General features: G+C 37.0%; 1 protein-coding gene across 1 annotated transcript in view; it reads left to right on the top strand.

Annotated features, from left to right (window-relative positions):
- Positions 1-11,990, top strand: part of TMCO1 (transmembrane and coiled-coil domains 1) — a 57,154-nt gene extending 45,164 nt beyond the window's left edge. Inside the window, exon 7 of the mRNA XM_036869504.1 lies at positions 11,408-11,990. Coding sequence (XP_036725399.1) covers positions 11,408-11,506 — 99 coding nt within the window. The 3' untranslated portion in view covers positions 11,507-11,990. The remainder of the gene's footprint in view (positions 1-11,407) is intronic.
- The last annotated feature ends 206 nt before the right edge of the window (positions 11,991-12,196 follow it).

Below are 12,196 nucleotides of genomic sequence, written 5' to 3'. Positions count from 1 at the left end.
AACTCAAATTCAGAACATTCAGAACGTTCTCCTTGACTGGTCGAAATTGTCACTTGATCCCCTAATCCCCCCAAAAGAGACATTTATTACAAAAGAGGCCTTTGGACATCCTAGGACAGAAAATATTCATTCAACTTTACAAAGGAGGTGGTGTTACTCTGGTGCAGATTTGATGGCTCATCCTCCTTTCAAAATTTTGATTTCCACTTTGTAAGATATGTGTTGAAGTCTGCAATATAATTTGTTACAACATAGACACATTCTAGAATGTTAGAGCCACAGCCACACAGGACTGTGGCTCCTTGAAGGTGCTTGATGGGGAAGTTTGAAGGGCCCAGTAGGGGGCTTCAGGTTCCCAACACTATTTCATCTCTTTTCTGTGTTGGGTTTTTACATGATTTTGTTTAAAGAAAGGATTCTGTGGCTAAAGGGTCTGAAAACAATCAACCTAGTGAGCCCCCTTCTTTTAAATATAAGGAAAATTGAGACTTGGTAAAGTGAAAAGATACTGCTTATTACTTTCTTTGCCTAGTTTGCTAGTACTGGAAAGCAAGTCTTCTGACTGCTAACCCAGTATTATTTCAGCTACACTGGTGTTGTACTGTCATTAAATATTTAATCTCTACATCATTCTCCTAAATAGCCTATTTTGATACAATGTGAAAATCCTGGGACTGTTGGATGGGGCCATTTGAGGTGATTGGATTTTACACACAGCATTATGAATAAAGTAAAGATTATGTTATAGGAACTTGATGAGAAATTGTAATCAGTTGGAAAGGAAGGCTGGTTGTCAGATGCCAGAGAAACTAACAAAGAGTGAAGTAAGGACTGCCATGGCTGAGTTATTTTAGCTAAATGACTAAGAAATAAAATTTAGCAGAATGTGTTTATTGCCAGTGACCTGGGTCTTCCCAGAATATCCAGTTAGCAACCAACAATTTCCTTTTCTTGATCACCGGTCCTTATCCTTTGCAGAGAGGAAGGAATGCAAATCCTGTAGTGGTATTTTTCTGGGTTTCCTGCCAATAGAAGGCATGATTACGGGAAAATGTTTTTCCTTTGTTTTTCTCTTCTGACATATACTCTTCAGTTGTTACGCTGTTACACAGGACTGGACAGAAATGCAAAATAATTGTTTTATATCTTTCCAAAACCTTACCATACTTTTTTTCTTTTTAATTTTTAAATTATTTTTATTTTTTTAATTAATTTTTTAAATTAATTTTAAATTTAATTTTTATTGAAGTAAAGTTGAATTACAGTGTTGTGTAAATTACTGCTGTACAGCAAAGTGACTCACTTATACGTATATATACATTCTTTTTCATATTCTTTTTCATTATGGTTTATCACAGGATATTGAATATAGTTCCCTGTGCTATAACAAGTAGGACCTTGTTGTTTATCCATTCTATATATACCAGTTTGTATCTGCTAATCCCCAGCTCCCACTCCTACCCTCTCCTACCCCCCTCCCCATTGGCAACCACCAGTCTATTCTCTATGTCCTTGATTTTGTTTCTGTTTCATAGGTAGGTTCATTTGTGTCATATTTTAGATTCCACATATAAGTGATATTATATGGTATTTGTCTTTCTCTTTCTGACTTAATTCACTTAGTTTGATCATTTCTAGTTGCATCCATGTTGCTGCAAATGGCATTATTTCATTCTTTTTTATAGCTGAGTAGTATTCCATTGTATATATATACCACATCTTCTTTATCCATTCATCTGTTGATGCACATTTAGGTTGTTTCCATGTCTTGGCTATTGTGAATAGTGCCGCTGTGAACATAAGGGTGCATGTATCTATTTGAATTATAGTTTTGTCCAGATACATGCCTGGGAGTGGGATTGCTTTATCATATGGTAATTCTATTTTTTAGTTTTCTGAGGAACCTCCATACTGTTTTCTATAGTGGCTACACCAACTTACATTCCCACCAACAGTGTAGGAGGGTTCCCTTTTCTCCATATGCTCTCCAACATTTGTTATTTGTAAACTTTTTAATGATGGCCATTCTGACTGGTGTGAGGTGATACCTCATTGCAGTTTTCTTTTGATTTAAAAAAATTTTTTTTCTTTTTTTTTTTTTTAAATAAATTAATTTATTTATTTAGTTTTTTGGCTGCATTGAGTCTTTGTTACTGCGCACGGGCTTTCTCTAGTTGCTGCAAGCAGGGGCTACTCTTCGTTGTGGTGTGCAGGCTTCTCATTGCGGTGGCTTCTCTTGTTGCAGAGCATGGGCTCTAGGTGCACGGGCTTCAGTAGTTGTGGCTTGCAGGCCCAGTAGTTGTGGCTCATGGGCTCTAGAGCACAGGCTCAGTAGTTGCGGTGCACAGGCTTAGTTGCTCCACGGAACGTGAGATCTTCCCAGACCAGGGCTCAGACCTGTGTGCCCTGCATTGGCAGGCAGATTCTTAACCACTGCGCCACCAGGGAAGTCCCTATCTTTTTCTTTTCTTTTTTTCTCATTGTAGTTTTGATTTGCATTTTTCTAATAATTAGTGATGTTGAGCATCTTTTAACATGCCTATTGTCCATCTGTATCTCCTCTTTGGAGAAATGTCATCTGCCCATTTTTCTTTTTTTGTTTTTCTTTAAATTTACATTATTTTTTTATTGACAAGAATCACGCCACAGAATCAGTCCAACTGGCCAGGGCCCCGCACCCAGACTGAGATCTGATCCCAGGTCCGTAGAAAGAAGCTTTCATGCATTTTTTTAAAATTTATTTTATTTATTTCTTTTTGGCTGTGTTGGGTCTTCGTTGTGGTGCACGGGCTTTTCATGGCAGTGGCGTCTCTTGTTGCGGAGCACGGGCTCTAGGCGCGTGGACTTCAGTAGTTGTGGCACGCAGGCTCAGTAGTTGTGGCTCGCAGGCTCTAGAGCACAGGCTCAGTAGTTGTGGTGCACGGGCTTAGTTGCTCCACGGCATGTGGGATCTTCCCGGACTAGGGCTCGAACCTGTGTTCCCTGCATTGGCAGGCAGATTCTTAACCCCTGGGCCACCAGGGAAGTCCCATGCATTTTTTTTTTTTAGCATTTCAACCCCTTTTTTCAGTTAAATCTTACACAGAACCACCAAATAGAAAAGCAGTAAAAGTGGTAGAAGTGAGAGAGGGGTCCCAGAACCCCAACTATCTGCTTCTCTGCCTTTATCCTCTTCCCAACTCAATCTCCCCCCACCTACCCCACCGCTGGAGTCCCTGGGCACCCTGGGGGGCAACAGTCTGAGAACAATGGATCTGCCCATTTTTCTATTGGGTTTTTTGTTGTTGTTGTTGCTGAGTTGTACGAGCTGTTTGTATAGTTTGGAAATTAAGCCCTTGTCAGTCACATCGTTTGCAAATATTTTCTCCCATTCTATAGGTTGTATTTTCATATTGTTTATCATTTCCCTTGCTGTGCAAAAGCTTGCAGGTTTGATTTCGGTCCCATTTGTTTATTTTTGTTTTATTTCTATTTCCTTGGGAGACTCACATCTTATATTTTGCATTTCTGTTAAGTGTTCTTCCATATCATGTTCATAATATATTAAAACTTCTGTCTTTTTAGCAAAGTGCATATTTCTAAACTAAATCTTGCTAATTAAGAAGGCCTGAAAAATTGGAGGAGAATTGAGAGGCTGTAAGAAAGCAGTCAGGTCAAGTTTAATGGATGAGATTGTTGAAAGATATAAAGGAGATAATGTATACACACATACCTGCTATATACACTGTGAAGCTCAGTGACTGTTTATTGAATTACAGCCTGACAGTTGGATCCCCTTTTTTTATCTGCATGTAAGGATAATAATAAGCCTGCTTCATGGAGTTGTTGTGAGGATTAAAGGAGAACATAGATGTGAAGTGCTTAGAACAATGCCTGGCTGGCACTTTGAGATAGCACCTATGGAAATATTTGTCTTTATTTTAAATTATCCTGTTCAGCAATATTTCAAAAAGTTGAAGGCAAGGAATGAGAAAAGGATATACAACTATTATTAATACAACTGTTGTTTTTCCATATATTCTTACAGTATTTATATGCATTTTTTATAGACTATTTTTTTAGAGCAGTTTTAGGTTCACAGCAAAATTGAGTGGACTGTACAGAGATTTCCCATCTAACTCCTTGTCCCCCACTTGCACACAGCCTCTCCCACTATCAACACCTTGCATAATAGTGATACGTTCTTTTTACAATCAATGAACCTACACTAATACATCATTATCACCCAAAGTCCATAATTTACATTAATGTTCACTCTTGGTATTGTACCTTCTGTGGGTTTTGATTTATATGCCTTTATTCACTTAACAATGTAACATATATATATTTTCTATGGTGTGCTCATACATAGTCTTCATAATTGTGTATTTTTTTATAGGCCAGGCCTGCTACAATATTTTTCACTCCTAAGGTGAAGATCCCTTAGAGAGTTGTTTAATAGAGGAAAACTGTGCCTGATTTGTAACCGTTCTCTGCCTCAGCTTTCTCATCTCGAAAACAAGGATAACTAAGGACTGGTATCTAGTCTTTAAAATTATTTTCAAACTTTAAAGTGCATAGAAATGTAGGATAGTATTACTGCTGTGGAGGAAAAATTTTATCTGAGAAAAACCGTTGTGGGTTCATTTGTGAGACTATAGGAATTTAAACTGATGGTTTAGAATTTCACTAAAGGATAAGGTTGCAGAGGGTTGGTATTGAAATACAAATGCTTGAGTAAAGTACCATTGATAAACTTGATTTAGTGTTTCCAAGGGAGTCTGTGACAAGAACCACAAGGAAATCCAAAGCACTGCCTGGATTTCCATGAACTTGAACCTTGTTTTGACATTCTTGTTGCTGTTGTGGTTGTTGCTGTTAGGGCTGTTTTCCATCTAGAGCAGTGGCTTGTGTACAATAGTCATTTGTGTGTTTTTAATTCATAATGAGACTGTCCACAGTCTACCCTTTCAGTCTGCCTTTCAAAATATTGCCTGTTTTCCTTTCATTTGTCTTCTTTAAATCACAGTAAACGTGTGATTTAAAGGGCATCAGCGGTTTTTACACTGGTCTTTATCTCTAAAATGGTAAGGAGTCACTTAATTGACCCCTGTCTCTACAGAATAACGGAGCAAGGATGCCTTGTATATTTTGTCTAGACTGTATTATTCTAGTCATTAACTAGACAAATGTGTTTATCAGCAGCTAATTCTCAAATGTCTTATTATTTCAAATTTTATCTTTAAAGTAATATACCATCATGCGTTACTTAATGCTGGATACATTGTAGGTGGTCAGTAAGTACTTACTGACTAAGTAAAAGAAGTCGGGGGACTTCCCTGGTGGTGCAGTGGTAAAGAATCCACCTGCCAGCGCAGGGGACGCGGGTTTGAGCCCTGGTCTGGGAAGATCCCACATGCCGTGGAGCAACTAAACCTGTGTGCCACAAATACTGAGCCTGCACTCGGAGAAGCCCGAGCACCGCAATGAAGAGTAGCCCCTGCTCTTCGCAACTAAAGAAAGCCCCACACAGCAACAAAGACCCGATGCAGCCAATAAATAAATAAATAATTTAAAAATAAATAAATAAAAGAAGTTGGAAATTTAGTGACATTCTATCATTTGGTCTTCTTATTGCTTTGTGCAGTGGATTTTTAGAGGGGGGCATGAAGGAGCTATTTTTATTATGAAAGTAATACAGACATTCTCCAGCTTTACTAAGGGGACGTAACCTGAACTACTAATGATTGATTTTTCTTCTTAACCTGTTTTTAGATTTCTCTTTAAAGTACAGCATGATCTATAGTATTGTGAGTGATTGAATGAATGAATAAATAAAGTATTTTATGGCAAATATAATTAAATGAGTTCTTAAAGCTGTGTCTTCATATTTAAATATTATGTGATATTCTGACAGTGTTATCTCAGAAATATAAACACATCAGTATCAATTATTCTTTTTTTTGAATATTTGAATTTTATTTATTTTTTTATACAGCAGGTTCTTATTAGTTATCTATTTTATACATATTAGTGTATATATGTCAATCCAATCGCCCAATTCATCACACCACCACCATCCCCCGCTGCTTTCCCCCCTTGGTGTCCATACGTTTGTCCCCTACATCTCTGTCTCTATTTCTGCCCTGCAGACTGGTTCATCTGTACCATTTTCTAGGTTCCACATATATACTTTAATATATGGTAATTGTTTTTCTCTTTCTGACTTACTTCACTCTGTATGACAGTCTCTAGATCCATCCACGTCTCTACAAATGACCCAATTTCGTTCCTTTTTATGGCTGAGTAATATTCCGTTGTATATATGTACCACATCTTCTTTATCCATTTGTCTGTCAGTGGGCATTTAGGTTGCTTCCATGACCTGGCTATTGGAAATAGTGCTGCAATGAACACTGGGGTGCATGTGTCTTTTTGAATTATGGTTTCCTCTGGGTATATGCCCAGTAGTGGGATTGCTGGGTCATATGGTAGTTCTATTTTTATTTTTTTAAGGAACCTCCATACTGTTCTCCATAGTGCCTATATCGATTTACATTCCCACCAACAGTGCAAGAGGGTTCCCTTTTCTCTACACCCTCTCCAGCATTTGTTGTTTGTAGATTTTCTGATGATGCCCATTCTAACTGGTGTGAGGTGATACCTCATGGTAGTTTTGAGTTGCATTTCTCTAATAATTAGTGATGTTGAGCAGCTTTTCATGTGCATCTTGGCCACCTGTATGTCTTCTTTGGAGAAATGTCTGTTTAGGTCTTTTGCCCATTTTTTGATTGGGTTCTTTGTTTTTTTAATATTGAGCTGCATGAGCTGTTTATATATTTTGGAGATTAATCCTTTGTCCGTTCATTCGTTTGCAAATATTTTCTCCCATTCTGAGGGTTGTCTTTCCATCTTGATTGTAGTTGCCTTTGCTTTGCAAAAGCTTTTAAGTTTCATTAGGTCCCATTTGTTTATTTTTGTTTTTATTTCCATTACTCTAGGAGGTGGATCAAAAAAGATCTTGCAGTGATTTATGTCAAAGAGTATTCTTCCTATGTTTTCCTCTAAGAGTTTTATAGTGTCCAGTCCTACATTTAGGTCTCTAATCCATTTCGAGTTTATTTTTGTGTATGGTGTTAGGGAGTGTTCTAATTTCATTCTTTTCCATGTAGCTGTCCAGGTTTCCCAGCACAACTTATTGAAGAGACTGTCTTTTCTCCTTTGTATATCCTTGGGTTTGTCATATATGGCCTTTATTATGTTGAGGTAGGTTTCCTCTATTCCCACTTTCTGGAGAGTTTTTATCATAAATGGTGTTGAATCTTGTCAAAAGCTTTTTCTGCATCTATTGAGATGATCACATGGTTTTTCTTCTTCAGTTTGTTAATATGGTGTATCACATTGATTGATTTGCGTATATTGAAGAATCCTTGCATCCCTGGGATAAATTCCACTTCATCACGGTGTATGATCCTTTTAATGCGTTGTTGGATTCTGTTTGCTAGTATTTTGTTGAGGATTTTTGCATCTATATTCATCAGTGATATTGGTCTGTAATTTTCTTTTCTTGTAGTGTCTTTGTCTGGTTTTGGTATCAGGGTGATGGTGGCCTCATAGAATGAGTTTGGGAGTGTTCCTTCCTCTGCAATTTTTTGGAAGAGTTTGAGAAGGATAGGTGTTAGCTCTTCTCTAAATGTTTGATAGAATTCACCTGTGAAGCCATCTGGTCCTGGACTTTTGTTTGTTGGAAGATTTTTAATCACAGTTTCAATTTCATTACTTGTGATTGGTCTGTTCATATTTTCTGTTTCTTCCTGGTTCAGTCTTGGAAGGTTATACCTTTCTAAAAATTTGTCCATTTCTTCCAGGTTGTCCATTTTATTGGCATAAAGTTGCTTGTAGTAGTCTCTTAGGATGCCTTGTATTTCTGTGGTGTCTGTTGTAACTTCTCCTTTTTCATTTCTGATTTTATTGATTTGAGTCCTCTCCCTCTTTTTCTTGATGAGTCTGGCTAATGGCTTATCAATTTTGTTTATCTTCTCAAAGAACCAGCTTTTAGTTTTATTCATCTTTGCTATTGTTTTCTTTGTTTCTATTTCATTTATTTCCGCTCTGATCTTTATGATTTCTTTCCTTCTGCTAACTTTGGGTTTTGTTTGTTCTTCTTTCTCTAGTCTCTTTAGGTGTAAGGTTGGATTGTTTACTTGAGATTTTTCTTGTTTCTTTAAGTAGGCTTGTATAGCTATAAACTTCCCTCTTAGAACTGCTTTTGCTGCATCCCATAGGTTTTGTGTTGTCGTGTTTTCATTGTCATTTGTCTCTAGGTATTTTTTTATTTCCTCTCTGATTTCTTCAGTGATCTCTTGGTTATTTAGTAACGTATTGTTTAGCCTCCATGTGTTTGTCTGTTTTACGTTTTTTTCCCTGTAATTCATTTCTAATCTCATAGCGTTGTGGTCCGAAAAGATGCTTGATATGATTTCAATTTTCTTAAATTTACTGAGGCTTGATTTGTGACCCAAGATGTGATCTATCCTGGAGAATGTTCCGTGCGCACTTGAGAAGAACGTGTAATCTGCTGTTTTTGGATGGAATGTCCTATAAATATCAATTAAATCTATCTGGTCTATTGTGTCATTTAAAGCTTCTGTTTCCTTATTAATTTTCTGTCTGGATGATCTGTCCATTGGTGTAAGTGAGGTGTTGAAGTCCCCCACTATTATTATGTTACTGTCAATTTCCTCTTTTAGAGCTGTTAGCAGTTGCCTTATGTATTGAGGTGCTCCTATGTTGGGTGCATATATATTTATAATTGTTATATCTTCTTCTTGGATTGATCCCTTGATCATTATGTAGTGTCCTTCCTTGTCTCTTGTAACATTCTTTATTTTAAAGTCTATTTTATCTGATATGAGTATAGCTACTCCAGCTTTCTTTTGATTTCCATTTGCATGGAATATCTTTTTCCATCCCCTCACTTTCAGTCTGTATGTGTGCCTAGGTCTAAAGTGGGTCTCTTGTAGACAGCATATATATGGGTCTTGTTTTTGTATCCATTCAGCAAGCCTGTGTCTTTTGGTTGGAGCATTTAATCCATTCATGTTTAAGGTAATTATCGATATGTATGTTCCTATTACCATTTTCTTAATTGTTATAGGTTTGTTTTTGTAGGTCCTTTTCTTCTCTTGTGTTTCCCACCTAAAGAAGTTCCTTTAGCATTTCTTGTAGGGCTGGTTTCGTGGTGCTGAATTCTCTTAGCTCTTTCTTGCCTGTAAAGCTTTTGATTTGTCCATAGAATCTGAATGAGATCCTTGCTGGGTAGAGTAATCTTGGTTATAGGTTCTTCCCTTTCATCACTTTAAATATATCATGCCACTCCCTTCTGGCTTGTAGAGTTTCTGCTGAGAAATCAGCTGTTAACCTTATGGGAGTTCCCTTGTATGTTATTTGTTGTTTTTCCCTTGTTGCTTTCAATAATTTTCCTTTGTCTTTAATTTTTGTCAATATGATTACTATGTGTCTCGGCGTGTTTCTCCTTGGGTTTATCCTGCCTGGGGCTCTTTGTGCTTCCTGGACTTGGGTGACTATTTCCTTTCCCATGTTAGGGTAGTTTTTGACTATAATCTCTTCAAATATTTTCTCAGGTCCTTTCTCTCTCTCTTCTCCTTCTCGGACCCTTATAATGCGAATGTTGTTGCATTTAATGTTGTCCCAGAGGTCTCTTAGGCTATCTTCATTTCTTTCCATTCTTTTTTCTTTATTCTGTTCTGTGGCAGTGAATTCCACCATTCTGTCTTCCAGGTCACTTATCCATTCTTCTGCCTCAGTTATTCTGCTATTGTTTCCTTCTAGTGTATTTTTCATTTCAGTTATTTATTGTTCATCTCTGTTTGTTCTTTAATTCTTCTAGGTGTTTGTTCTTTAATTCTTCTAGGTCTTTGTTAAACATTTCTTGCGTCTTCTCGATCTTTGCCTCCATTCTTTTTCCGAGGTCCTGGATCATCTTCACTATCATTATTCTGAATTCTTTTCTGGAAGGTTGCCTATCTCCACTTCATTTAGTTGTTTTTCTGGGGTTTTATCTTTTTCCTTCATCTGGTACAAAGTCCTCTGCCTTTTCATTTTGTCTATCTTTCTGTGAATGTGGTTTTCCTTCCACAGGCTGCAGAACTGTAGTTCTTCTTGCTTCTGCTGTCTGCCCTCTCAGTAGCAATTATTCTTAATGATAAAGGATTGGGGAGTGTATACTTCAGAGGAGCCTAGATATAGATATTCTCATAGTGCCTTATGCACATTAGGTACTCAATAACTGTTGAACGAATGAATGCATAGAAGCTAACCTGCCTACCCTGGTGTAGAGTTTGTTCTGAAGAACAGAACTTTAATAGAGGAGGTACTGTGTAAGAGAACCCATTAGATTAAGAATCAAAAAACATGGGTTTTAATTCTAACTCTGTTCTTCATTGAACTTTGTAATTTTAGACAGGCCATCCTACTCTTCCAAGTTTTAATTGGAATTTCTGAAATATAAAATGAAAGACTTGAGCAAAAATAATTAGACGATCTTTAAGGTTTTTTCCCCCTTACAGGTGCTGTACAGTATCTTAACTGACCTTATTTAACCTCTCCACATTCATGAACCCCTTCCCTCCCTCTTTAAAGCAAACCACCTCATCCCCACATCACACTGTCCACTACTGATTGCTCTATAGAACTCCTCCACCTGTCTGCTCCCACCAGTTGAGTCATTGCCTTTCAAGAGCCAATTGTGTTTATCCCTAAACTGTTTATGCTAGTTTTACTCATTGTTGCATTTATGTTATTTAATTTAATGTTATATTAACTGATGAAATCTGAGTATAAAATAGTCTTTTCTATGAGAACTAGTTTCATAAAGTTGAGTTTCTAGAAAAAAAAACTATTGAATTAGATTTAAGTGAGACAGCTGAAAAGATGAGGGGTTGTGTAGAAACCTAGGAGGATTCTGAACTTAGATTACTTTGCAAAATTCTGAATTCTCTCGCTTCTTTGAAGACATTGATACTGAATATTTCAGTTTCAGCTTCAGACGGTGCAATAATGACTAAATCCAGCTATAAGACCCATACTCAGAGAAAAGGCCTTCCTACACGAAATAGCTAATGAATGTACTTTGTGTTGAAATAAAAGATTACCTCTTTTTATGATTCTCCAGTTGAAAAAATCAGCTTCTTTGGTTAGTAGACCAAGATCCCATGAGGTAAGAGGCCTTTTACTGTTCTGTGATCTCTATAATATTATAGGCCTTTTAAAAAATAAGTAGTAATCATCCTGTTTTAGGTCATATCAGTACTTTTTATTTGTAAGTTTTCTCTTTATATGAGATCTATGTTAAATACTTTTCTCTGTATCTTATTAAAACCCAATTTTTATTCTGTTTCCTTCACAGAACATCCAGAAGATCCTTGGCCTTGCCCCTTCACGAGCTGCCACCAAGCAGGCAGGTGGATTTCTTGGCCCTCCACCTCCTTCTGGGAAGTTCTCTTGAATTTAAGAAGAACCCTATAATTCCTGTCATTCTTTTTAGACACTCAAATCAGACCGGCAACTATTTTGTAGCAAGAGCCATAGGCAGCCTGAGCACTTGGGCCACTTTCTAATTTTGAGTTATTTCTAGGTTTTTTTGGATATGATTTGAATGAGAATGGCACTCAACAAGCATGATAGTGCTTTTGGTCACAGATTAATTTTTTTTAAACAAGTGTTTTGATTAGATAAGCACAGGTGATGTTTATGTAATAAGAAACGAATTCTTATTTTGCTTACCCAAATATTTCTGTGGGATCAACTCTCAAGTATGTGCTGTGTGCCATGTACCATGGAAGTTGGCTCTCAGTGAGCATTTAGAGATCTGGAAGAAAAATTTAGTTTATGTAACTCTTATTTGGAACTATTTGTTGTGTGTTTTTTTCAACCCAAATATATGACCTGAGATCAATAAAAGAGGCCAAAATTTTAGCTATTTCATCTACGAGGAGAGACATGTTTTTTGTTTTGCCATATTTCTAGATACATATTTTTAGTAATCTGAACATAAGGGTAAAATAAACATTGGCCAGGAAGGGGCAATGCTGTTTTTGCTTTTGTTTTTTCTCTCCCGTCCCCCTTACCCTGGGGCAATGTTTAAATGTAATATTTTATCATACTTGCTTCATATGCTCAAAATACAGAGTTGCTC

This window comes from Balaenoptera musculus, chromosome 1 (assembly GCF_009873245.2).
Source record: "Balaenoptera musculus isolate JJ_BM4_2016_0621 chromosome 1, mBalMus1.pri.v3, whole genome shotgun sequence".
Classification (NCBI taxonomy): Eukaryota; Metazoa; Chordata; class Mammalia; order Artiodactyla; family Balaenopteridae; genus Balaenoptera; species Balaenoptera musculus.
Note: the sequence above shows the minus strand (reverse complement) of the source record. Positions and strands in the feature narration are given on the sequence as shown.